Source organism: Drosophila yakuba, chromosome 3R (genome assembly GCF_016746365.2).
Source record: "Drosophila yakuba strain Tai18E2 chromosome 3R, Prin_Dyak_Tai18E2_2.1, whole genome shotgun sequence".
Lineage (NCBI taxonomy): Eukaryota > Metazoa > Arthropoda > Insecta > Diptera > Drosophilidae > Drosophila > Drosophila yakuba.
Genome location: NC_052530.2, coordinates 2,873,171 through 2,901,102, shown reverse-complemented (window position 1 = coordinate 2,901,102; position 27,932 = coordinate 2,873,171). Strand labels below are relative to the sequence as shown.

At 40.8% G+C, this 27,932-nt stretch overlaps 1 protein-coding gene across 4 annotated transcripts in view; it reads right to left on the bottom strand.

Moving 5' to 3' along the window:
* The window catches only part of LOC6535307 (D(2)-like dopamine receptor), a 66,081-nt gene that overhangs the window by 15,003 nt on the left and 23,146 nt on the right, over positions 1-27,932 (bottom strand). Inside the window, exon 1 of one of the 4 annotated variants that reach the window (XM_039376832.2) lies at positions 18,867-18,906. The exons of the other annotated variants lie outside the window; for them this stretch is intronic. Coding sequence (XP_039232766.1) covers positions 18,867-18,891 — 25 coding nt within the window. The 5' untranslated portion in view covers positions 18,892-18,906. Of the gene's footprint in view, positions 1-18,866; positions 18,907-27,932 lie in introns of those variants that run through there. 4 annotated transcript variants of the gene reach the window in all.

Genomic DNA, 27,932 nt, shown 5'->3' with positions numbered 1-27,932 from the left:
CAAGAGCATCTGTTTTCTCTGAATATAAATGTACCATAGCGACGTTATTCAAACGATTTTGAGACATAGTTGTACGAAGGAAATTTTTTAAACGTCGAAGGGTCGAGAAACTTCTTTCGTTGATGATGATCCCGGAATCGTCATTAATGGACAAACAAATTTTTCGTAATCTGGAACAAGACTTTTGCACTATTTCTCTTCTCGCAAGAAATTAACAGCATCTTTGAGACATAAAATTTTCTTCCCACTCCGCTTTGCCAGATTAAGGAACATTTCGCCTAGATATATATACCTACATATATCCATACATACATATGTACGAATACATTTGAGATACGAGAAAACAGTTTCACCTATGTATATGTCGCAGATTTACTTTTAATTTCAAATATAACGACCGTTTTCTGCTACTTTGTGTTCGCCTCTTTCGTTTTGCATGTTCTTAGAACACGCATTTTCTACTTCGCAACAGCGTGGCAAATAACTGTTTCTGCCGAACGTAGTCTGGTCGCGGGCGTGAGCGAGAGGGAGAGAGATATATTCCCGCTAATAACGGGACGAGCAAGGAATAGACAAAATTGCCAGTATGTGTGTTGGTATTAATGTATGTGGAGTGAAGTAAGTCTCCAAAGTGTGTTGGTATTGCGTGTAGACTCGGGTTCTACGCATTATTGCAACATTTGTTCTTCACATTAAGTTTTTGATCGCCGAAGAAGTTAGACATGCCTCGCTCCCGAATTAAACGCGCGGCCAGAAAACGTTACGCTGACGCGGTGGAAAGCGATGCAGAACACGAAAGTGATCGCGATTCGACATCAGAAGTGGGATTGCCTACTCCTACTTCCAATAGTGAAAATAATTTACTGACAATTTTGGAGTCGCAAAGTCGCCATTTTTCTGAACTGTTAAAACAAGTGCAAAACTCACAAAGAGACCCAAAAAACTCAAATGCTGTCGTATTGCCAAAGTTTAATCCCGAACGCTCAGGCTCAGACGCTCAATCCTGGTGCTCAACGGTGGATTATATATTTTCCGAAAATCAACTGGACGGCAGCGCTCTTGTGATGACCCTCAGCAAGTCGCTGGAAGGGAGCGCGTCCCATTGGCTATCTCAGACGTGCTTCCCTGGCATAACATGGACTCAGTTCCGAGAATTATTTTTGCAACATTTTGCGGGAACAGACACATTAGCTGCAGCGGTTATGAATCTGCTACAAGGATGCCCTACGGAAGGAGAGTGCCTGTCATTATACGGAAGCCGAATGGTTACTTCGCTTATGGCCAGGTGGAAGTCGCTGAGTGTGGAACAAATTGCAGTCTCCGTTGCGCTGGCACATGCAGCTGGAATTGACAGGCGTTTGAGGCGTTTAGTTTTTACCACCAATATCGACACTCGGAACGAATTACAACAAGAACTTAAAGCCTATTCGTTTGATGCTAGACCGAGCCAGCATTCCAACAATACATCAGCGCCGCCAGGAAAACGAGCTAAGCTCTATTCTCACATCAAGTGTCATAATTGCGGAAAAACCGGCCACAAAAAGGCGGAGTGTCGCTCAAAACCAGTGGCAGATTATACCCAGCAACCCGGCCAACAACGCCCTGGTTACATGGGAGGAAGAGATCGGTCTTCTGTGACCTGCTACAAGTGCGGAAAAGATGGACACGTTTCTACTGTGTGTCCTGATCGTCAGGAGCGTTCGTCATCTAACAAAACCCATATCGTAAAAGAAGTCAACATCTGTACTGTCCTTGAGCCCGTTGGAACTGTATCGCAATCTGGTGAGTCGTTCCAATTCTGCTTCGATTCCGGAGCTGAATGCTCACTCATCAAAGAAGCCGCCTCGCAGAGACTATCCGGAACTAGAATAAGCAGCGTAGTCATTTTAAAGGGTATTGGTAGTAATACTGTTTGTAGCACTTTACAGATACTGGCAAATGTTATGATTAGTGAACGTTCATTTGAAATATTGTTTCATGTAGTGTTAAATGATTACATCAAGTATGACGCTCTGATTGGTCGAGATATTCTGAGCCAGGGAATCGGCGTGACAATTACATCAAAGGCCCTTACTATGTTTAACGAAAAATCTATATTACCCATTGAAGTTTCTGAATGCAATCCTGATTTGGCTACTGTTGACACCGACGTGCATGGATCTGATAGAGACCAATTGTTATCAATTTTGCAAGAATATTCGGGTTCATTTATTAGTGGAATTCCACAAAGCCGTGTGTCTACAGGACAGCTAGAAATTCGCTTGATCGACCAAAATAAGACGGTTCAAAGACGCCCGTATAGGTTGAGTGTAGACGAAAAGGCAAAAGTTCGGCATCTAATTCAACAGCTGTTAGAATCAAACATTATAAGACCTAGTTATTCCCCCTTTGCGAGCCCTATGTTGCTTGTTCGAAAGAAAAATGGTACAGACCGCCTCTGTGTGGATTATAGGGAGCTTAATGCAAATACAGTCTCGGAGAAATATCCATTGCCGCTTATTTCAGATCAGATCGCTAGGCTGAGTGGTGCCAGGTTTTTCAGTTGTATAGACATGGCAAGCGGGTTTCACCAGATCCCAATTCACCCGAATTCAATTGAGCGGACGGCGTTCGTTACCCCAGAAGGCCAATTCGAATATTTAACTATGCCATTCGGACTCAAAAATGCCCCTGCTGTGTTCCAAAGAGCCATTAATCGTGCCTTAGGTGATCTTACCCACTCATACGCAATTGTCTACATGGATGACGTAATGATAGTTGCACATACAAAGGAAGAGGCGCTTGATAGGCTACGAGTAGTATTGCAAACACTCACTCAAGCAGGATTTTCTTTTAATATTGAAAAATGCTCGTTTCTTAAGTCTTGTGTAGAGTATTTGGGTTTTGAAGTTAGAGAAGGTGAGATTCGACCAAACCCTAGAAAAATTCAAGCCCTTGTTAATCTGCCACTTCCGCGGTCCATCACTCAGTTGAGACAATTTATCGGACTCGCCTCGTATTTTCGCCAATTTGTACCAAAGTTTTCACAACTGCTCAAACCTCTTTACGCTTTAACTTCAAAGAGCAAACCATTTGTGTGGGAATTGGAGCATGAGCAAATCCGGCAACAAGTAATATCTATTTTAACTAATGAACCTGTTCTCACTATATTTGACCCACAATTTGATATCGAGCTTCACACGGATGCTAGTGCCGATGGCTATGGCGCTATTTTGTTGCACCGAATTGAAAAGAAGCCTCGAGTTATCGAATATTTTAGCAAGATGACGTCATCAGCAGAATCGCGTTACCATTCATACGAACTGGAGACTCTTGCCGTATACAACTCCATAAAACACTTCCGTCATTACTTGCATGGCCGTTATTTTGTTGTGTTCACCGACTGCAATTCGCTTAAGGCCTCTCGTACAAAGATAGAGTTAACTCCCAGGGTTCATAGGTGGTGGTCGTACATGCAATGTTTTGATTTTGATATAGAGTATAGACCTGGACAGCGTATGGCCCATGTTGACTTTCTGTCCCGGAATCCAGTTCCAGAAAGTGTTAGGAATTCAGCAGGTATAGTGGAAAAGCATATCAATCTGACAGAAATATCTGATGGTTGGTTGTTGGCCGAACAGCAAAGAGACGAAGAAACCGCTCTTATTGTGTCTAAATTACGTAATGATGAATTGCCCGGAGATTTGGCTAAAAGCTACGAACTACGGTCTGGGACTCTGTATAGGAAAATCCAAAGAAACGGAAAGTCTCGTTGTTTGCCTATAATCCCAAAGCCATTTAGGTGGTCTGCTGTCAACAATGTCCACGAGTCAATCATGCACCTTGGTTGGGAGAAAACTCTCGAGAAAATGTACGAGTTTTATTGGTTTGATAAAATGTCCAAATACGTTCGCAAATTTGTGGACAATTGCATTACTTGCAGGTTGTCAAAGCCCCCGTCTGGCAAAATACAAGCCGAACTGCATCCCATTCCTAAGATTGACATCCCATGGCATACAGTTCATGTCGATATTACCGGGAAACTTAGCGGCAAAAATGATCAGAAGGAATATATAATTGTGCTAATAGACGCATTTACCAAATTCGTCTTCTTATCCCATACCATAAAGCTAGATACTATAAGTTGCATTAAGGCAGTAAGGTCTTTAATATCGTTATTTGGTGTCCCTTCTCGATTGATCGCTGATCAAGGACGTAGTTTTGCTAGTTCAGGGTTTCGTGATTTCTGCTCTGCTCAGAAAATAGAGTTGCACTTAATCGCCACAGGTGCTAGTCGTGCCAATGGCCAAGTAGAACGAGTTATGAGTACTCTCAAATCCATGCTAACTGCGGTTGAAACTGGCCAGGGATCTTGGCAGGATTCTTTATGTGAAGTTCAACTGGCTCTTAATAGCACGCCCAATAGAGTGACCAAAGTTAGCCCGTTAGAAATACTCATTGGCAAAGAAGCAAGGCCGTTTGGTCTAACACCTATCATAAATAATGAAAATACTGTCGATGTGGAAAAAGTTAGAGAAATAGCAAAACGTAACATGGAAAAAAATGCCAAAATTGATAAAGAAAGATTTGACAAGAATAAAGCTACTGTTGTGAGACACAAGGTTGGTGACCATGTCCTACTCAAAAATGAAGAGCGGCACCAGACCAAACTAGATCCTAAGTTTAGAGGCCCATTTTTGGTGTCCGAGGTACTACCAGGAGATAGATATAAGCTCAAAGCATTAAACAATAATAGAACTTATAAATATTCTCACGAATTTTTGCGAAGTATGCCTGAGAAGGGGATTACCACAGAATTTGAAGATGAAGGCGCAGAAAAAGACGCTGTGAATCAAGCCAGTGAGGGCTGTGATGAGGATCAAGCCAGTGAGGGCTGGGACCTTGAAATTGATTAAGATTTTGTAAACCTTCGGATCGATTCGGGAGACGACTTTCTCTTCAGATGGGTGCCCGAGTTAATGTGGTTCGCCATTTGATTGCAGATTAGTTCGAATCCCGGAAACGATTGTTGGTGCTGGTTATTTGGCTGGCCTATAGACTGCGTCAACCGTGTGCCATGTATGTTGGCCGGTTTGTCGAGTTGTAAGCTGTGCTCTAGGCTAATAAGAGTATAGACTGGCCGGTTTGATGAACCGTGCGCTAGTGGAAGAAAGTAATGTAATGAACTAAGAATGTAAACGCTCTCAGAGAAGCACTATGAATATGGTATGTTCTGAATAAAAGTTGGTGGTAATCCGGATCTCATGGCTTAAAATTAAATGATAAAACTAAGAAATGAAACTTGGAAGAAATGTGTTAAGTTGCTTAAAGAATAAACAGAAAATAATAATGATGTAAATGAATTGAGAAAGGAAAATGCGTTATGAATTATTAACCCACGAGGACGTGTGTGAGGTCAGGAAGGCCGTGTCGCAGATTTACTTTTAATTTCAAATATAACGACCGTTTTCTGCTACTTTGTGTTCGCCTCTTTCGTTTTGCATGTTCTAAGAACATGCATTTTCTACTTCGCAACAGCGTGGCAAATAACTGTTTCTGCCGAACGTAGTCTGGTCGCGGGCGTGAGCGAGAGGGAGAGAGATATATTCCCGCTAATAACGGGACGAGCAAGGAATAGACAAAATTGCCAGTATGTGTGTTGGTATTAATGTATGTGGAGTGAAGTAAGTCTCCAAAGTGTGTTGGTATTGCGTGTAGACTCGGGTTCTACGCATTATTGCAACATTTGTTCTTCACATTAAGTTTTTGATCGCCGAAGAAGTTAGACATGCCTCGCTCCCGAATTAAACGCGCGGCCAGAAAACGTTACGCTGACGCGGTGGAAAGCGATGCAGAACACGAAAGTGATCGCGATTCGACATATATAACATATAACACCATGATTAATGACCGATTCTTTCGTAATTTCTGGCATGGGGAATTCCCCACCCGCCTGAAATTCGGGTGGGGACCGCTTCATACACCTTGTATGGAAACCGACGGCCATGATTGATAGGTATTAATTACTTTGTTGTCACGATCGATGAACGGAGATCGAATTCTTATCTGCAGGGCCATAGTCTGGTAAGGTATTCGCAATTTCCTTAACCGACGCTTGTCTACTATAGCTGATCACCGCTTGATCTCCACGGTTACGGTTGAAAAACTCATGTACATATGTATGTTTATCATCCCTGATGCAAATGATTCCTCGTCATAATTCCAACTGCTTGTGGCAAATCCACCTCTTCAGAATTCTCGTGTCCACTAGTCTCTGCAATAATTCTGTTTTGGAGCTTGCAAATCCAAAATTCCTCTCTTTTGGCAGATACCGCACCTGGTCCGCCTTGAGCTCAGCTATCTTGACCATTTCCTCCAAAAATGATCGCTCCACTCCGAAAACTTGTACTGTTTTCCTTCCTATGTACGCACAACCACAATCGTTTGCACGCATAATCTGGCACCCACCAGCACCTCAGTATGCCCGCCTGCAAGGGTGATCGCTATTTTTACAATTCTCTTGAATTCCAACTCCTGTTTTGTTAATATCTTTGGAGTCCATTTCTACTTGAAAATATTTGGCCCTATGTAGCATATCACGGGTGAATAATACTAGGGTATCGGTTAGGACCAGCTGATGGGCGTACGAGGTAATACAGCACGCGTTGCTTCCGGCACTGCACAGTATCGGTGGGTTTCTTTAAGTGTACCACTCGAATTTTTGGCGTCGTATGCACAAATATTATTAAAATTTGCATGCTATAGGAAATTTCTAAAAAGCGCACTCAAATCCAAAAGAAAATATTGGGACGGTCGACAGAGGAAACTTTTTCTTAAAAATTGTTGTCATTGCTGTTGTTATAGCAACAAGTGGTAGCCCTCCCTACTTTGACCGTACAAATAAAAATTATTTCAAATGGTCCCTAAGTCCAAGCTCGCTTTTCAATACCCTAATATATTTCTGTTCAGCATGACCCCACGGCAATAGTTCAGCAATTCATCTTTAATTCATACATTTTATTTATAATAGTAAATTTCCATCATAATTCCCTATTTAATTTGACCAACTTTAGTGTCCTAACCTAAATCCTTTTTTTTAAATAAGTTTTGTTACTTGTTAACATGGTGGGAAATATAGTAAGAATGGTGATGTGGGTTAGATAACGTGGTATTTATATATATATAGAGAGAATAGGTTTTATATAAAAAAACAAGAGAGAACGCTATAGTCGAGTTCCCCGACTATCTGATACCCGTTACTCAGCTAGTGTAAGTGTGAAGGACAGTTTTTGGCGGTTTGTGGGCGTTAGAGTGGGCGTGGCCAAAAGTTTTTTGGCGAATAGATAGAAATTTACAAGACTAATACACTTTGATGGTATATTCTCCACCTCCCAAAATTTTGTGAGTAGTTTGTCCAGTGAATTATCGTACGCGTGGGAGATCTGTGTCGAAAAGGAGGAAATTCTACTTTGGGCTGAGGCTGACACTGGCCCAGTTAGTACCCAGCCGAAAATGGTCTCTTGCCCCAAGAGAGAGCCACAGATGTTGGTTTTTGCTCCACTCAGAAGCACCGAAGGCAGAATGTCGGCTCCGATAAGGACATCTATTTGTGCGCTCTCATAGAATTTTGGATCCGCCAGTGGCGGTCCCAAAGGAAATTTTGCGGAATTGGGTAGGAAGGCAGATTTCCGGCTAGTTGAGGGAGGACATAGGCCGTCGTCTCCAACTGCAACGCGGTCCTAGTCGGAGATCGGATGGTGAAACTGCAGAGCTTCTTGGACTGAGCAGCTACTGTTTGGTTTAAGCCTGAGACTTGGGCTTGAACCACCTGGAATGGCAATCTAATTAGATTGAACAGTCGCTCGGCTATGAATGTTGCCTCTGATCCGGAGTCGATCAGGGCGCGTGCCTTAAAGTTAGTGCCAAGATGGGAAATATTGATTATGGCAGTGCCAAGAAGGATGGCTCTTAAGCCCATGGCGAAATAATTTTGAACACCGGCTTGCTCATTTGGAACGAAATTGGCCTGATTAGCGGAAATTTGCCTTGCAGGATTTGAAGGGCTCCGTTTAATGTAGGCTGTCCGGTCGTCAACCGACATTTGGAGAAAACGCGGACATACACGGACAGGATGGTTTTCCTTGTTGCACAAGTCGCAACTTTTCGATTTTGGAGCCACTTTCGTCTCATAGGAATTTAGTTTTCTAGAGGGCCCACTTGAGTTCATCGCTTTGGAGTGCGACTGACTTGGTACGGACGGTCTCACATCATCGATGGCTATAGGGTTCGATGACGTTCTGTGATGAAGGTGTTCAGCTCTGCCCATGTCGGGATGTCGACTTTCTTATGTAGCGACTGCTCCCATAAGGAGAGAGTTATCTTCGGGAGCTTGTATGAACACAGATATACCAGCAGGCAGTCCCAGTTCTCAGTGTTGATGCCTGACGGTGTCAAGGGAGTCAAGCAACCTTGAAAAGTACTTTGCAGTACCTTCAAGGCCGCCCCAGATTCCTGTGGTATCGACTGCACATTAAACAGTATTTTCAATTGACTGCTTACCAACAATCGTTTATTTTCGAAACGCTCTATTAGGTTTTCCCACGCAGAGCGGAAACCCTCGTTGGTGAGAGGCGAAATCGAAACGATGGCATGCGCGTCGCCACTTGTTTTGGCATTTAAATGGAATAACTTTTCAACCGGAGTCAGCCGCGGATTATTGATATAAATGGCTGTGAAAAGATCCCGGAAAGTCGGCCAGCGAAGATAGTCGCCTGCGAAAACTTCTGTATCGCATGGAGGCAACCGACAGCCAGAGGAAATGTAGGCCTGGGGCGCAGAGTTCGCGGCTGGGATGGACTGAGACGTGCCCTGCTCGATTTTATCAACGAGCTGGGCAACACACCTTTCATAGACTGAATAGCAATAACTGTTTTTAGCCCTGAGAATAGGCATGTTGCCTGCTGCCGCTTTGCCTGCTGACACAAGGCACTCTGAGCAGATGTCGAATTCCTTTTCAACCTTGTCCCATAGGGTTCGGACTTGGTCGCGACGAACGCTAAGCATCGTGACGGTTGGAGCTGCGGAGTCCGGAGTGTTGATCTGAGCCTCAAATTCGCTTAAGCGGTCAGAAACCGAAATGAATTTGGCTAGCGCTAGATCGGAAGCAGCCCTATTTTTAGCTGTGCGCTGTACTGTGGCTTTGGATGGAGTAGCACAGTCGTCGGAAATCTGCGCAGGCGTTTTCACCGAAATGCTTGGGATTCTTGGACTCTTGGGCCCTTGTGGTGAAAAAATAGACCTGGGTTTGTCAGCGGACAATTTCTTCTTATCGTCCCCGATGGGCATAATCGAAGAAATACGAAATGGAAGGGAAGCGGTTTTGGAGCCCGGTCACATTTTTGAAAATGTAGACAGATTCCTTTGCAAGTGCACTAAAATCAGGGATCCAAAAACCAGCAGCGGACACCCCCATTCATCAAACAAACACTCACGATAACATGCAACAGCAGCCAATTGGCGTTAAAGCGATTATGCTTTCGATGCAGCAAATCATGAAAGACTTCATGGCCTTCAAGCAAACAACTATGCAAGAGCTTATGAGGAACCAAAACATCCATATTCAAATGCTCGTTTCTTCTAAAACAGTATAATGACTCCCCTAATAATAGCAACCTGGAACGCTAATGGCGTTTCGCGGCACAAGCTAGAACTTGCTCAGTTCTTAGCCGACAGAAACATTGATGTTATGCTACTCTCAGAGACTCACCTTACTGAAAAGTACAATTTTCAAATACCAGGATACAAATTTTACTTTACGAATCACCCGGATGGCAAGGCCCTTGAAAGTACTGGCATACTAATACGATCGCGAATCAAACATCACTTTATTAGTTATTGGCAAGAAGACTGCCTACAATCTACCTCTATAAGCCTCCAATGCTATAACGGTGCTCTCACTCTGGCTGCTGTCTATTGCCCACCCCGATTCACAATATCAGAGGACAAATTCACAACACTCTTTGTCTCGCTCGGTGAAAGGTTTGTTGCAGCTGGTGATTGGAATGCCAAGCACATGTACTGGGGATCTTGGATAGCGACCCCTAAAGGAAAACAGCTATACAACGCAATTATTAAACCGCAAAACAAGCTTAATTATGTTACACCGGGTACGCCTACATACTGGCCAGCAGATCCTAAAAAGCTTCCAGACTTGGTCGTCTTTGCCATCACCAAAAGGATATCCCAATCAATGATTACAGCTGAGGCACTTTCAGAACTTTCATCTGATCACTGCCCGGTGCTCTTTAATCTTTTGTACCAACTGCAACACATCGAGCGGCCGTATAGACTCACAAGCAACAGGACCAACTGGGAGAGGTACAAAAAGTATGTTTGTTCACATACCGACTTCTCTAGCTCATTGAAAACCGAGCAAGACATCGATCAGTTTGCTGGTAGCCAAGAATCAACACTAGTTGCAGCAGCAAAAGCGTCAACTCCACAAGATACCCACGGATGCAGTAAAAAGTTCAACATGACAAGTCGAGATACCGAACTCCTTCTCGTAGTGACATGGACAGAGCAAGAGTCTTCGCTGATCATCTCAAAAAGGTATTCCCACCCATTCCAGCCACTAACTCATTTACTCTCCCACCCTTAACTGCATCTGACTTAGCACCACAAGATCCCATAGAATTCCGGCCAAGCGAGATAACGAAAGTCATTAGAGAGCAACTGAAGACTGGAAAATCGCCTGGCTTCGATTTAATAACACCGAAAATGATCATCGAGCTTCCAATGTGTGCAGTTCTACAAATCTGCCTACTCTTCAACGCTATTACCAAAATTGGATACTTTCCTCAAAAGTGGAAGAAATCAGTTATAGTTATGATCCCTAAGCCTGGGAAAGACAAAACACGGCCATCATCATACAGGCCAATGAGCCTAATTACTTGTCTCTCCAAGTTATTTGAAAAAGTACTGCTGCTACGAATCAGTCCCCACCTTAAAACACACGACACACTCCCATCGCACCAATTTGGTTTTCGGGCAAAACATCGAACTATTGAGCAGGTTAACCGCATCACAACGGAAATTCGCACTGCTTTTGAGCATCGGGAATATTGTACAGCTTTATTCTTAGACGTTGCACAAGCATTCGATAGAGTATGGTTGGATGGACTTATGTTTAAAATAACCAAACTGCTGCCTCAAAACTTACATAAGCTTCTAAAGTCTTACTTATACAAAAGAGTGTTCGCGGTTAGATGTATTTCAAGCACTTCAAGCGATTGTACTATAGAAGCTGGAGTGCCCCAAGGAAGTGTATTAGGTCCAATTCTATACACCCTATACACAGCGGACATCCCAACAGACTACCAGTTAACAATATCCACATTCGCTGATGACACTGCAATACTGAGTCGATCCAGATGCCCAGTAAAAGTTACGATGCAACTAGCACGCTATTTAACATGTGTAGAGAATTGGCTTGCAAATTGGCGCATACGAGTAAACGAACAAAAATGCAAACAAGTTACGTTTCCCCTTAACAAACAAAGCTGCCCGCCCTTGGTTATGAACCACACGCGCATCCCACAAGCCGATGACGTAACATACTTAGGTATTCATCTGGACAAGCGGCTCACCTGGCGGAAACACATAGAAGCCAAGACGACGCACCTGAGACTAAAAGCAAAGGATCTACACTGGCTTATAAACGTTCGGTCTCCCCTAAGCCTGGAGTACAAAGTCCTTTTGTATAACTCCGTTCTTAAACCCATATGGACCTATGGCTCCGAGCTATGGGGCAATGCATCGAGAAGCAACATCGATTTAAAGAATCATAGCTGGAGCTCCATGGTATCTTCGGAACGAGAATGTAGACAAAGACCTAGAAATAAAACTTGTCATTGAGACAATAACAGAGAGAAAAGTAAAATACAAGGAAAAACTAGGCTCACATCCAAATCCCCTTGCAAGAAAACTTCTTCGAGTATGCAGCCAAAGTCGACTGCACCGCAACGATCAACCAGCCCAGCGTTAAATTTGTTAGGCCAGGGAAAAGGGAAGATTCAATAAATAAGAAGATTTAAAAAAAAAAAAAAAAAAAGACAGATTCCTCAGACTGTACTTAAAAAAGTTAAACTTGCCGTCGTGAACGGTATAAAGCAACGGAAAAGACTGTATAGGGTGAGAAAGTGGTGTAAAATTTACGAAGTGGAAACGCCGTAGTTTCGACTAATTGGACCGGTGACTCGGAGTGAACAGCGAATTGTATAAATGACCTGTGATTTTTGGTAATTAGGTCCACCTGATCGGATGGTGAAACTGCAGAGCTTCTTGGACTGAGCAGCTACTGTTTGGTTTAAGCCTGAGACTTGGGCTGAACCAACTGGAATGGCATTTTGACGGAGAAATCCGTTAGATTTGACAATCAATCTTACAGCAAATTGAACGAAATTGGATTTTCGAACCTTTTGCTGCAGACCGGCAATTAAAAGGAATGGAAATTACGTGCTTATCTTATAATTTGTTCGCTGGTGGGCAAACTTGAAAATCCAGTTGATCCGGCTCGAAGGACCAAAAAATTATGGGTTGTTGGGGGGTGCTGTCCTGGAATTTTCCAAATATGCTGAAATAGAAACACTCGAAGAAAAACGAACACTAGACTTTTCGTAATTGCGCGGGCGCGTCCGGGCGTTTGTTTAATCGTTCGTAATAGTTTTTACACTGGAGCTTATTCTAATTAGTTAGGCTCTTCCAAGCGCAGCGGAGACTCCTTGGAGACTCTGTGGTGAAGAGCGGGAGAGCGTAAGAGGGAGCGGAAAGCGGGTGACAGTCCAAATCCCGTAACTTGGACACCAATATTCACCGTAGTCAAAATAAATCAACAATGCGCACCGATTTACAGGTCACCAGTCTCGATGTACCATAGAGTGGTGGTATTATCAAAATAGCTTCTCTGTACATTCCTCCAAATAAGCCCTGGACTTAAAAAGTACTTCGATCAGCTACTGATCACATTAAGCCCCAAGTGTATAGCAGGAGGGGATTACAATGATAAGCACAAATGGTGGGGCATCCTAAGGGGATGCAGTCAAGGAAAACGACTATAAGAGGTCATCACAACTAGTTTTAGCCAAGTTTTAGCTACAGGTGAACCTATCTTTTACTCATCTAACACTAGACTGACGCCAAAAGCTTTGGATTTTTTTGTCGTAAATGGGGTGCCAATAAATAAACTTTCAATTGAAACACCTACCGGTAGTAGCAACATAAAGCCACACTCCCAAATATAAATCCAGAGAGAAATCCTTGCTAGCTCCTGGCTCCTCTGTGGAAACACAGTCCTGGACAGAAGCATTAACCTAAACATTGACATAAATTATCCAGAAGACATCGAAGATGCTATAGTGATCTTCATGGACAAAATTCACGTGGCTGCGACCCTTGCTACACCAGGAAGCAGAAATTCTCCTATCCAGAGTAGACGCAGTATACTCATACAACTCAAACGAAGAGCTTGACAAGAATTTTCGCAACGCACGCGCCCACACCATTTACCAAAGTTTATCAAATCGTCTTAACAAAGTACTGGCGAAAAACAAACAAGACCACTTTGACCAAATGCCGGAAAATGCCAGTCCTGATACTCGCTGTGGAATAATAAGTTATTTCAAAGGCTCCCATCAGAAATGCGGCTGGTCGTTGGTGCGGCTCCAGTCAGGAGAAGGCCGATATCTTTGCAAACAACTTAGAGGACAGATTTAACCGTTGAATCTTACTCCGGCAGAAAACCGAAAAACAGGGTGCAAACACTGTTGGACCCACCTTTTCAAATGGCCCTCCCCACAAATCCTGTTTCTTTGGAAGGGATACTAACGCAGATCAAAAGGCTCAAACCTAAAAACTCGCCTGGTAAGGACCTCCTAGATAACAGGACGCTCAAACACCTTCCCATCAAAGCTGGAAGTCAAATAACAAACAAATAACTAGCGAACCGATTCGCCATCTAAAAGTAATTTAATTAATTTCTTTTTGATCTCGCTCTTCATAATCAAGTTAAACGAAACAAAGAATAAAAAACTTTAATGGTAAAAAAAAGTATCAGAACTGAAATAAAAAGTTTAGGCATTCAGAGTGCCCAAGTGACATTTTTGTGTCATCATAAAGAGAACAAATTTTTGTTGGACAAAATTCATTGGCATACGTTATCTGTAGTAGGATTGAGGATCCTTAAACATTGCAAACTGCAAAAACACATGCTGTTCGAATTAATAGTGGTCGTAGCAAGTAATTGTTTTGGTCCTTGCGTCAAATGGACGTTCAGAATTTGGGTTGGATCCCTCTTGCAGCTTTGCTTTGTGACCCATTTTATTGCAGAAATGGCGTTTTTTATGGATGTGTGGGCACTTTGTCTTTTGGCCGCAGAGTTGTTTTTCAAGAAATGCTCTTTCTTCTTAGCAAAAGCTAGTGCCCGCAACTCGTAGAGTAAAAGGGTACACTAGATTCGTTGAAAAGTATGTAACAGGCAGAAGGAAGCGTTTCCGACCATATAAAGTATATATATTCTTGATCAGGATCAATAGCCGAGTCGATCTGGCCATGTCCGTCTGTCCGTCCGTCTATCCGTCTGTCTGTCTGTCTGTCCGTATGAACGTCGAGATCTCAGGAACTACAAAAGCTAGAAAGTTGAGATTAAGCATACAGGCTCCAGAGACATAGAAGCAGGGCAAGTTTGTCGATTCATGTTGCCACGCCCACTCTAACGCCCAAAAACCGCCCAAAGCTGCCACGCCCACACTTTTGAAAAATGTTCTGAAATTTTGTAATTTTTGTATTGGTCTTGTAAATTTCTATCGATTTGCCAAAAAACTTGTTGCCACGCCCACTCTAACGCCCACAAACCGCCCAAAGCTGCCACGCCCACACTTTTGAAAAATGTTTTGATATTTTTTATTTTTGTATTGGTCTTGTAAATTTTTATTGATTTGCCAAAAAACTTTTTGTCACGCCCACTCTAACGCCCACAAATCTTCAAGAATGTAGGATTTCAAGTACTATTACTATTATTATGTACTAGTACGTCACAGACAGCTAGCCGATGACGTAATAGATGGGTGCAGCGCCTTTTTGGCTAACAATATTTAAAACTGCAAAAACGCTTCAAGCGTTATAATTGTGCACAAATAAAATATTCGTATTATTAAATACACCTTTTGAAATAGTATTATTCTGCCCCCACGAAATAAGCCCAATATCAATATGTTTCAATATTATCTTATTACATATATAATTTTGATCGAAGCAATGCTTTATCTGAGTAGCTGATATATGATGATAAATAAATAAAATCATATGTTGTTTTGCTTTTCTTTCCCTGTTCTCAATAATTCAATACATATTGATCTAGTGTTGAAAAGGATTATAGTGTTAAATCTCGCTCTTAGCTTTTCTCTTTTAGGGCGCTTTTCCACGTTATTTACAACTGCGTGGCAGGGTAATGTTAGAGAGAGAGGGACGTCTCTGTTGAAGTGCGTGGCAGGTGAATGTTAGAAAGAGAGGGGGGTCTCTGTTGACACTTTGAAAATAGAAATCGATGCGCACTCTTTATAAAGAGAGAAACTCGGTTTTTGAACAAACAATATTATCAATATGTGCCATTTTTCCTTTCTGACTTTTATTTATCTTCCCTTACTATAGTACAATTGATGTTTAAACACTTTCTCTTCTGGTAAGATAAACGTAAAATTCTAAACCCTTGAAGTTTGTTTTTATTATCAGGTGGCAGACGCTACAATCATTAAGCCTTTAATCATTTGTTATGGTTATTTGACTTTTCTCACGTACTCTTTAATAGTTCAATAGATATTGATCTAGTGTTGAATAGAATGTAATTTTAATAAAAGCATTACTCTTCGAAAATGTTAAATCTAAATGGAACAACTAGCTCTTAGCTTACGGTGCTTTCCCGCGCTTTTCTTGAAAAAGTAAATAGTAAAAGAAAAGAAAGAAGAAGGGAGTCAGTCGAAGACTAAATTTTGGTATTACAACATCTTTTTAGAGCCGAGTGCGATTTTTAATTGATTTTTCAACTACCTAACGTTTTCTTGCCAACCAATAAGTGTTAACCTCATTGTTTAACGTAAAGATTAAATTTTTTAATAAAAAGTTGCATTAATTAACGTAAAATTAAATTTTTAAATTACAACGTGAGTGCTGTTGCTGCTTCGATTGACGTCGCTGCCGTTTGGCCCGCTGCTGTCTCGTTGCCGCGCTCATTGCTAAGTATCAAATTTGTAGTTGATTTTTCTTTATCCTAATATCGCCCACGGTTTTTTACCTATATTAATATAAGAACTGAGCCTTTTTAAAGGCTTACTCTTATATTTTTATCCATATACGTACTCCGCGTATATAAACTTAATAGTACTAAAAGTTTAAGTCTTTTTAAAGACTTGCACTTATAATACTATTGATACTATATATACTTTATAGTTACACTATATAAAAATAATAATAATTTAAGTCTTAAGTCTTTTTAAAGACTATTCTTAACTTATTATTATTTTTTCACGTTTATTCCAATATTTTCTATACATTTTTCCATTATAATATAATATAATCGTTTTTACAGACATACTCTTATGTTTTTATCCATATACGTATTTAGCGTATATAAAATTAATAGTGCTAAAAGTTGAAGTCTTTTTAAAGACTTGCACTAATAATACTATTGATACTACTTTACTATATAATTATACTTTATTCAAATAATTATAATTTAAGTCTTAAGTCTTTTTAAAGACTTTTTCTTAATTATCCTATTATTTTTTTTTCACATTTAATCTTAATCTATTCTATAAATTTTCTCATTAATATAAATATAAGAATTATACTTATTAAAAAAATAATTTTTATATTTTCATTAATATATGTACATATTTGCATATAATTTTAATAGTTATAGAGGCGAATTTTTTTGTAAAGACCTTTTAATAATATTGATTTATTTATTAATATTGGTTAATATTTTTTGACTTATTACTTATTTATATTATAATTTCCATTAAGTATTACTTTGAGATCAATAAATAATATCTTTTAAATAGTAGTAGTTCATCATATTTAGAAATGCCTCGTCTTAATAGACCGACTGCTTCTCAACGAGCAAGAACGCAATTGTTGAGAAATAGGATAAATAGGGAAAACGAAGAGTACGCAGAGGTGAAGATTCAGAAGATTCCTTAGTCAGGGATGCAGAGCAGGGCGTCAATACAGTGTCGCGAAGGTTGAGACGTTTGAATCGTCCTGTTCGTGCGATTGAGCAAGCGGCTGACACTCAGTTTCGTTCTCAAAGGCGACTAGTTCCTGCGATTCGCGCAGTTGAGCAAGCAGCCGATACTCGGCGCCGTTCTATAAGACGGCGAATCAGCGAGAATCGAGCTGTAGAGCAGGTCCAAAATACTGCTGACCATAGGAAAAGGCGCTTAGATACTGCTCTTCGCGTAGTTGAGCAAGCAGCCGATACTCGACGTCGTTCTGAAGGCGTCAAAATAGCGAGAATCGAGCTGTGGAGCAGGTTCAAAATACTGCTGACCATAGGGAAAGGCGCTTGGATCCTGCTCTTCGCGTAGTTGAGCAAGCAGCCGAAACTCGACGTCGTTCTGCAAGGCGTCAAAATAGCGAGAATCGAGCTGTGGAGCAGGTTCAAAATACTGCTGACCATAGGAAAGGCGCTTGGATCCTGCTCTTCGCGCAGCTGAACAAGCAGCCAATACTCGGCGCCGTTCTATAAGACGTTTTAATCCCGCTCTTCGCGCAATTGAGCAAGCAGCCGATTCTCGACGTCGTTCTGAAAGGCGACAAAATAGCGAGATTAGGGTTATGGAGCAGGAACAAAACACTGCCAACCGTAGAAGAAGGCGCTTGGATACCGTGTATCGCGCGGGTGAGCAAGTAGCAAATACCCTGCGTCGAGCACTGGCAAGAGATACACGGGAACGCTTTTTAGAAAGAGAGCGCGATAGGGCTAACAGAGCTAGGGCTAGGGACGGTAGGGATCGTAGGGCAGTCGAGCAGGCGAGAAATTCACTTGCTCAACGAAGCGGACGATTAGCTGCTCGACAAGCAACGATCGATGCAATTAGAAATATAAGTCAAGGAGTTAGTCAGTATAAAAGCCTTAGTGCTAATATGGAATCAGAAAATCTTCGGAATGCACTTCGAAGTCAGGACATTAGACTTGATATAGCTCAGGAAAATAGGACTATTGGAATCAGACCTATTGAAATAGAAGCTCACATAGCTACATTCAATAGGAATGTTGAGCTTGGTCCAGATCAGATTTGCTTTTGTTGCAAAGGATTGTGGTTCCCCAAACAAATAAGTAAGCTTTCTAGGTCTTATTTGGAAAAACATTGCGAGTTCACGGAAGAGATATATCAAAATGCAAGACATCTTGCTTTCGCTGGTAATCTTTTCAAGTTTTGCAAAACTTGTCACAGCAATATTAAAGCCTTCCAGCAGGAGGATGAAAACTCGGAGGCGCGTAATTTTGATCAAAATACAGAAGCCGAAGAACTAAATCCTTGAGGACAAGGAACTTTGCTTGAGAATAACCAGACACATAATGACGAGAATTACAAAAGCTCCAGGTGAGGGCCAAAAGCCTCTCGACGTAATTCGCGATGCTGATTCTGAAGAACTGGCATTCCCTAGCCTATATGCTGGCATAAAAAGACCATCTTCAGAAAGCTACACAACCATAGTTAGATCTGAACTTAGGAATGTAGATAGACGAGGTTGTCGAACTGATAAGTTATTCTTCAATTATAAGAAGTTGGAATTAATAAAATTTCGAAATAATATTTTAACTTGCTTACGTAAGAGGAGCGCCTCCAGTGCCATCACAGCTGCTAACGTACTTAATGAAGATTTTATGGGCAACCTTATTTGTCATGATGAGGGATATAGGATCCTTAGGGATATTCGCACGTTTCCTGCTCAGTGGGAAGATGAGAAGAAAAAGGTCATGGCCATGATTCGCCAATTTCGGCTGCCTGGGGGTGTCTTTGGAAGTAATTTCGTTACTACCTATTACTGGCGAGTTGAGTTTCAACAGAGAGGTTCGCCTCATATTCACGGAATGTTTTGGAACAACTAGCTCTTAGCTTACGGTGCTTTCCCGCGCTTTTCTTGAAAAAGTAAATAGTAAAAGAAAAGAAAGAAGAAGGGAGTCAGTCGAAGACTAAATTTTGGTATTACAACATCTTTTTAGAGCCGAGTGCGATTTTTAATTGATTTTTCAACTACCTAACGTTTTCTTGCCAACCAATAAGTGTTAACCTCATTGTTTAACGTAAAGATTAAATTTTTTAATAAAAAGTTGCATTAATTAACGTAAAATTAAATTTTTAAATTACAACGTGAGTGCTGTTGCTGCTTCGATTGACGTCGCTGCCGTTTGGCCCGCTGCTGTCTCGTTGCCGCGCTCATTGCTAAGTATCAAATTTGTAGTTGATTTTTCTTTATCCTAATATCGCCCACGGTTTTTTACCTATATTAATATAAGAACTGAGCCTTTTTAAAGGCTTACTCTTATATTTTTATCCATATACGTACTCCGCGTATATAAACTTAATAGTACTAAAAGTTTAAGTCTTTTTAAAGACTTGCACTTATAATACTATTGATACTATATATACTTTATAGTTACACTATATAAAAATAATAATAATTTAAGTCTTAAGTCTTTTTAAAGACTATTCTTAACTTATTATTATTTTTTCACGTTTATTCTAATATTTTCTATACATTTTTCCATTATAATATAATATAATCGTTTTTACAGACATACTCTTATGTTTTTATCCATATACGTATTTAGCGTATATAAAATTAATAGTGCTAAAAGTTGAAGTCTTTTTAAAGACTTGCACTAATAATACTATTGATACTACTTTACTATATAATTATACTTTATTCAAATAATTATAATTTAAGTCTTAAGTCTTTTTAAAGACTTTTTCTTAATTATCCTATTATTTTTTTTTTCACATTTAATCTTAATCTATTCTATAAATTTTCTCATTAATATAAATATAAGAATTATACTTATTAAAAAAAATAATTTTTATATTTTCATTAATATATGTACATATTTGCATATAATTTTAATAGTTATAGAGGCGAATTTTTTTGTAAAGACCTTTTAATAATATTGATTTATTTATTAATATTGGTTAATATTTTTTGACTTATTACTTATTTATATTATAATTTCCATTAAGTATTACTTTGAGATCAATAAATAATATCTTTTAAATAGTAGTAGTTCATCATATTTAGAAATGCCTCGTCTTAATAGACCGACTGCTTCTCAACGAGCAAGAACGCAATTGTTGAGAAATAGGATAAATAGGGAAAACGAAGAGTACGCAGAGGTGAAGATTCAGAAGATTCCTTAGTCAGGGATGCAGAGCAGGGCGTCAATACAGTGTCGCGAAGGTTGAGACGTTTGAATCGTCCTGTTCGTGCGATTGAGCAAGCGGCTGACACTCAGTTTCGTTCTCAAAGGCGACTAGTTCCTGCGATTCGCGCAGTTGAGCAAGCAGCCGATACTCGGCGCCGTTCTATAAGACGGCGAATCAGCGAGAATCGAGCTGTAGAGCAGGTCCAAAATACTGCTGACCATAGGAAAAGGCGCTTAGATACTGCTCTTCGCGTAGTTGAGCAAGCAGCCGATACTCGACGTCGTTCTGAAGGCGTCAAAATAGCGAGAATCGAGCTGTGGAGCAGGTTCAAAATACTGCTGACCATAGGGAAAGGCGCTTGGATCCTGCTCTTCGCGTAGTTGAGCAAGCAGCCGAAACTCGACGTCGTTCTGCAAGGCGTCAAAATAGCGAGAATCGAGCTGTGGAGCAGGTTCAAAATACTGCTGACCATAGGAAAGGCGCTTGGATCCTGCTCTTCGCGCAGCTGAACAAGCAGCCAATACTCGGCGCCGTTCTATAAGACGTTTTAATCCCGCTCTTCGCGCAATTGAGCAAGCAGCCGATTCTCGACGTCGTTCTGAAAGGCGACAAAATAGCGAGATTAGGGTTATGGAGCAGGAACAAAACACTGCCAACCGTAGAAGAAGGCGCTTGGATACCGTGTATCGCGCGGGTGAGCAAGTAGCAAATACCCTGCGTCGAGCACTGGCAAGAGATACACGGGAACGCTTTTTAGAAAGAGAGCGCGATAGGGCTAACAGAGCTAGGGCTAGGGACGGTAGGGATCGTAGGGCAGTCGAGCAGGCGAGAAATTCACTTGCTCAACGAAGCGGACGATTAGCTGCTCGACAAGCAACGATCGATGCAATTAGAAATATAAGTCAAAGAGTTAGTCAGTATAAAAGCCTTAGTGCTAATATGGAATCAGAAAATCTTCGGAATGCACTTCGAAGTCAGGACATTAGACTTGATATAGCTCAGGAAAATAGGACTATTGGAATCAGACCTATTGAAATAGAAGCTCACATAGCTACATTCAATAGGAATGTTGAGCTTGGTCCAGATCAGATTTGCTTTTGTTGCAAAGGATTGTGGTTCCCCAAACAAATAAGTAAGCTTTCTAGGTCTTATTTGGAAAAACATTGCGAGTTCACGGAAGAGATATATCAAAATGCAAGACATCTTGCTTTCGCTGGTAATCTTTTCAAGTTTTGCAAAACTTGTCACAGCAATATTAAAGCCTTCCAGCAGGAGGATGAAAACTCGGAGGCGCGTAATTTTGATCAAAATACAGAAGCCGAAGAACTAAATCCTTGAGGACAAGGAACTTTGCTTGAGAATAACCAGACACATAATGACGAGAATTACAAAAGCTCCAGGTGAGGGCCAAAAGCCTCTCGACGTAATTCGCGATGCTGATTCTGAAGAACTGGCATTCCCTAGCCTATATGCTGGCATAAAAAGACCATCTTCAGAAAGCTACACAACCATAGTTAGATCTGAACTTAGGAATGTAGATAGACGAGGTTGTCGAACTGATAAGTTATTCTTCAATTATAAGAAGTTGGAATTAATAAAATTTCGAAATAATATTTTAACTTGCTTACGTAAGAGGAGCGCCTCCAGTGCCATCACAGCTGCTAACGTACTTAATGAAGATTTTATGGGCAACCTTATTTGTCATGATGAGGGATATAGGATCCTTAGGGATATTCGCACGTTTCCTGCTCAGTGGGAAGATGAGAAGAAAAAGGTCATGGCCATGATTCGCCAATTTCGGCTGCCTGGGGGTGTCTTTGGAAGTAATTTCGTTACTACCTATTACTGGCGAGTTGAGTTTCAACAGAGAGGTTCGCCTCATATTCACGGAATGTTTTGGCTGAAAGATGCCCCAAAAGTGGATTTAAACAATGAAGAAGGCATACTGTACTAGCCTTCATTGATCAGTTTGTAACTGTGGATGTTACAAACCCAGATTTAGCTCCGTATATTGAATACCAAAAGCATAGGCACGAGCATTCGTGTCTTAAAAAAGTGCGGGGACAACCTATTTGTCGTTTCGGTATTCCATACCCTCCAATGCCCCGGACGGAAATTTTAAATCCACTTCACGAAGAAACTCAAAATTCTCTTCATAACGAAAACTTAAAAAAAAATCGAGATTTTCTTCTTCGCAGATGACATGATTAGCCATTTAAGCATATTTGAAAATTTTCTTTCTCACAACCATGTGAGCCTCAGTTACGAGGACTACATTTATGCTATTAGGTCTAGTTTGAAAAACCACAGATTTTTCTGAAGAGAACATTTGCAGAAATTCAAGTAAATGTTTATAATAAACACATTTTTTCTATGCAAAGGGCAAATATGGATATCCATTTAATTTTGGACCCTTTCGCTTGCTGTAGCTACATTATTAATTATATTAAAAAATCCCAACGGGGTATTTCGAAGTTAATGCGAGAAGCTGCTAATGACATTAGAAGAGGCAATTCAAGCATTCGACAAAAGCTACAGTATCTTGGTCACAAGTTTATTTCAGGCACTGAGATTTATTGATCTTAAAATTCTTATAATAGACGGAATTTCTATTGTCGGTGCAACAATGTTTTCTCATTTAGACTCTCGCCTAAAGCAAATATTTTCTAATGTTGAAACTCAGTTCGGTGGTATTTCGGTTATCGTGTTCGGCGATCTTAGACAATTGCGGCTGGATTTTTCAGGCCCCGTCGCATGATCCATACAGTGCTATATTTGGATCATATCTGTGGAGTCCTTTTAGGTTTTTTGAACTCACAGAGATAATGCGACAGCGAGATGACCAACCGTTTGCACTTGCACTTAATAACATGGCATCCGGCCAAATGACGTCTGATGATGTTAGCTTGCTAAGATCTAGAATTTCCGATGAAAGTCAAATTCCAAATGACTTAATTCACCTTTTTACAAGTAATCAGGACACAGATCGGTACAATAGGGAGAAGCTTAACTTGATACCCACTGCTCAATTTCTCTCGGAAGCTTTAGGCTCAGTTAAGTCCGTTCAAGTAAGCTTAGAGCAGAGAAAGCACTGGATCAGCAGAGTCAGGATTTTCAAGAATCCAACCGAAGCACTGGAATGGGCTGCCGGGGAAAAGTACCGACGCAAGGGGTTTCGCAGGACAAAAGAATTGTACGCTAGGCTAAGAGGAAAATTATTCTAAAAATACAAATTATTCTGTCACCGAACTTCGAGCGACTCACTTCAATACCACAAATCCTCCTTGGCTCTAATATAAAAACAGAACAGATCCTCGACAACGACTTAACTGGCGCAGCCGAAAAAGGAACCTAAAGGAGATCCAGAGCATCCAAAAGAAGAAAGATATGAAGATGACCGGGATATTATTAAATATTATACTGTAATGCAGGTAAGCAGCCAAGTGACCGAGGCCAAGTGACTTCAATAAGTGAGTGCAGATATAAAATAAAAAAGAAACGAAATTAAAAACAAGAGAGAACGCTATAGTCGAGTTCCCCGACTATCTGATACCCGTTACTCAGCTAGTGTAAGTGCGAAGGACAGTTTTTGGCGGTTTGTGGGCGTTAGAGTGGGCGTGGCCAAAAGTTTTTTGGCGAATAGATAGAAATTTACAAGACTAATACAAAAATGAAAAAATATCAAAACATTTTTCAAAAGTGTGGGCGTGGCAGCTTTTGGCGGTTTGTGGGCGTTAGAGTGGGCGTGGCAAAAAGTTTTTTCTGCAAATCGATAGAAATTTTCAAGACCAATACAAAAATGAAAAAATATTAAAACATTTTTCAAAAGTGTGGTCGTTGCAGTTTTGGGCGGTTTGTGGGCGTTAGAGTGGGCGTGGCAGCATGATTCGACAAACTTGCGCTGCGTCTATGTCCCTGGAGTCTGTATGCCTAATCTCAACTTTCTAGCTTTTGTAGTTTCTGAGATCTCGACGTTCATACGGACAGACAGACGGACAGACGGACAGACGGACGGACAGACGGACATGGCCAAATCGACTCGGCTATTGATCCTGATCAAGAATATATATACTTTATATGGTCGGAAACGCTTCCTTCTCCCTGTTACATACTTTTCAACGAATCTAGTATACCCTTTTACTCTACGAGTAACGGGTATAATAATGCAGTGCACCCAAACGAATTGTAAATTCCGTGCGCTTAAAAGAAAAAGAACCGACTCCAAACATACACAAATACCTTTATACACAAGAACAAATATGCAAAATCAGCAAATCACGGTGTGCGGAAGAAAAATAAACGGCATTAACAATTGTGCATTACACACGCAAATCTAAAGGCATATTAACAAATATATATTAAAACGACCATCAATCGCTAATGACTGTAATGCATCGAGCATTAAAAAATGTGAACACTAAATATGCAATAAAACAAATATACTATTAAACCCCAAAAATTCACAATTTTAATTTCGTACTACCGAGCTAAACATATTTTTATCAACGATCAATCGCTGATTGCTGCTACAAAATGCATCGCGCATTAAAATATGTACACGCCTAATATGTACCACAAAAAAAATAAAATAAATAACTTTGCATATTACACAAAAAAAATTTGTTGGATACATATTTTAAGCAACGATCAATCGCTGATTGCCGCTATATAATGCATGGCGCATTAAAATATGTAAACGCCTAATATGTGCCGCAATAAAAAAATAAATTATTTTGCATATTACACAAAAAAAAATTTATGGAAACATATTTTTAGCAACAATCAATCGCTGATTGCCGCTACATAATGCATCGCGCATTAAAATATGTAATATGTGTCTAATATGTGCCGCAATAAAAAATAAATAATTTCCCATATTACACAAAGAAAAACTATACAAACATATTTAGGCGGCAATCAATAATATTTAGTACCCGCTCATGCATCGCGCATAAATATGTGAATATAGCCACACTGAAAAAAAGGGGAAAGCATAACAAAACCTATGTGCCACAACTTAACAAATGCTAGTGCTCCGCCACCTAAATTAATGCATGTGTGAATATAAGCGCGGCCGATCATTTCATTCTGTGTGCCGGGCAAGAATGGGGAAACCGGCACCGACAGCAGTTCGTAGGGAGCTCCCTCCATGCCTCGGCAACCGCACATGATAGTCGACCACTTGAGCTGTTTATGTGGGCACACATACTTGCATGCACGCCGCAGCGTCCGGCTGCTACCATGTAGACGGTGTCGCATAACAACATAAACTGTTCTCAGTTAAATCGACAAAACGATCGCCGCGGAGTCGGATTTGCGCATCGGATGCTAAAATGAAAATATACACATAATCAAATTTTACGACTGCACTGCACAATGTATCAAGAAAACACTTAAAAAAAAAAGAAAAGAAGAAACACTGCACTGAAACCACTTGGCCGGGGGCTTTGGGAATTTAATTCTCCATTAATAGACATACACTAACAATATCAAATTACAGATCCCAACGTATTCGTTAGGATCGACAACGCACCCCTCTATCGATAAGTACAAGCAAACAAGATACACGTAATTAAGAAAAATACCCACAAGAATTTAAGAAAAGGGAAAGAGAAAAGAATACGCTTCCACAATCGTGGATAAGACAAAATTTAGGCTAGCCCTTAGAAGTAGCAGCAGTTTACCGGAGATAAGGGAGGAAGAAATCATAGTTATGGATTCCGGGGGATCGAGGACGACTAGTCCGGCACCCCACGTAATATTTTTGGCCAACTTCTATTACCAACCTTTTGACCAGGGATTTCGTTGCGTTGAGACCTTTATCAGAATCTTACATTAGGAGCTACCAGCCTAAGCTTATTGGCGGCGCATACTACACCACCGACGACTAACTAGAAACACTTAACTGACTTCCATTACAGATTGACGATGACCAACGCCAAGACACTGACATTCGAACCATTGACCAACGACCCAGCAATAATAAAAGTCCAACTAGGAAAAGCCAGAATGGTATCGGCATTCACAACGATACAACATATAATACACCTGAACGAGTACGAGATCGCAGCCAAAGAGTTGCACAAGCTCATAGGGGATCTCCCATACAAATCGGAGGCCACTAGCCTTAAAGCCCTACTACTCGCGAAACTTGACCTCATCAACCATAGGCTAGCCTCTCTGCTACCCAACACCAATAGCGGTAGAATTAGAAGAGGCTTGATCAGCGGTCTAGGGACAATAGTGAAGATAGTAAGCGGTAATATGGACGCCAACGACGAAGACAGAATAAACAAACAACTAACAAACCTAAATAACAACGAGGAGAGAATGAATAGATTCAAAAATGAAACAATAATTAGATTCAGGGAAATAGCAACACACATTAATAGAGAACAGGAGGTAATGACTGATATCATTAACTCAAATCAAAATAAAATTTTTAAAGAACTAAACACAGGACAAAGGGACCTAGAGCTAGACCGTCTTATCCACAGGTTAAATATCAACTTAGACCTCCTCTTCGCTCATCTGACTAGCGTAGCGGAAAGCCTTTTATTCGCAAAATTAAAAATAATCCCCAAACACATCCTAACCAATCCCGAAGTAGTTAAAATCAGAAACTCTCTAACGACACAGGGAATACAAATCAACGCAGACCACGAGATCTAAGAATTATTATCACTTCATACTAGCACCAGTAATAAAACCCTAACATTCGAAATCAAGATCCCAATTTTGTCTATTACAAATTATAAATTGTACCAAATTATAGCAATACCGTTCAACGGTACGCAGATAGTAAACCTACCCAACTACATACTAAGAAATAACGAAGACTTAAATATTGTACAAGACCCATGTATCAAAGTAAACTCCGAATTTGTATGCGAAACCCCCACCACCCCCGGTAACCAGCCCTGCCTCCACAACCTACTCAACAACAAACCAGCGACATGCGACACGGTGGAAACCGCAAGGAACCAGCAAATCTACAGCCCAATAGAAGGAATACTCATCATCACCAACGCAGTAAACCTCAACATAACAACAAACTGCGCACCGGAAAGAATAGTAAACGGCTCGTTTATCGTAAGATACGACAACTGCTCTATCCTGGCAAATGGAACGAGATATGCCGACACCATCACCACGATCACAGAAAAACTACAGATTAACTTGATCAAAGCCGAGGAGGTAAAAACCATACCCGCAGGAGAACCACTCAGCCTGCGGAAACTACAAATAAATATACTGAAAACCGAAGAGGACATCGCAGCAATTTACGACAACGCAACAACCCACCTTACAGTCATCTACATCCTGATTGCCGGCTCCCCGGCATTGGCCGCCGCCGCCTGGACGTTAAGGAAGAACAAAACGACGTACACCACCACGCATGTCCTTCCTACCGGAACTCCGGCCATACCTTCGCTATGGCCCTCGTTCCGTCTTGAGGGGGGAGGAGTTATCGGT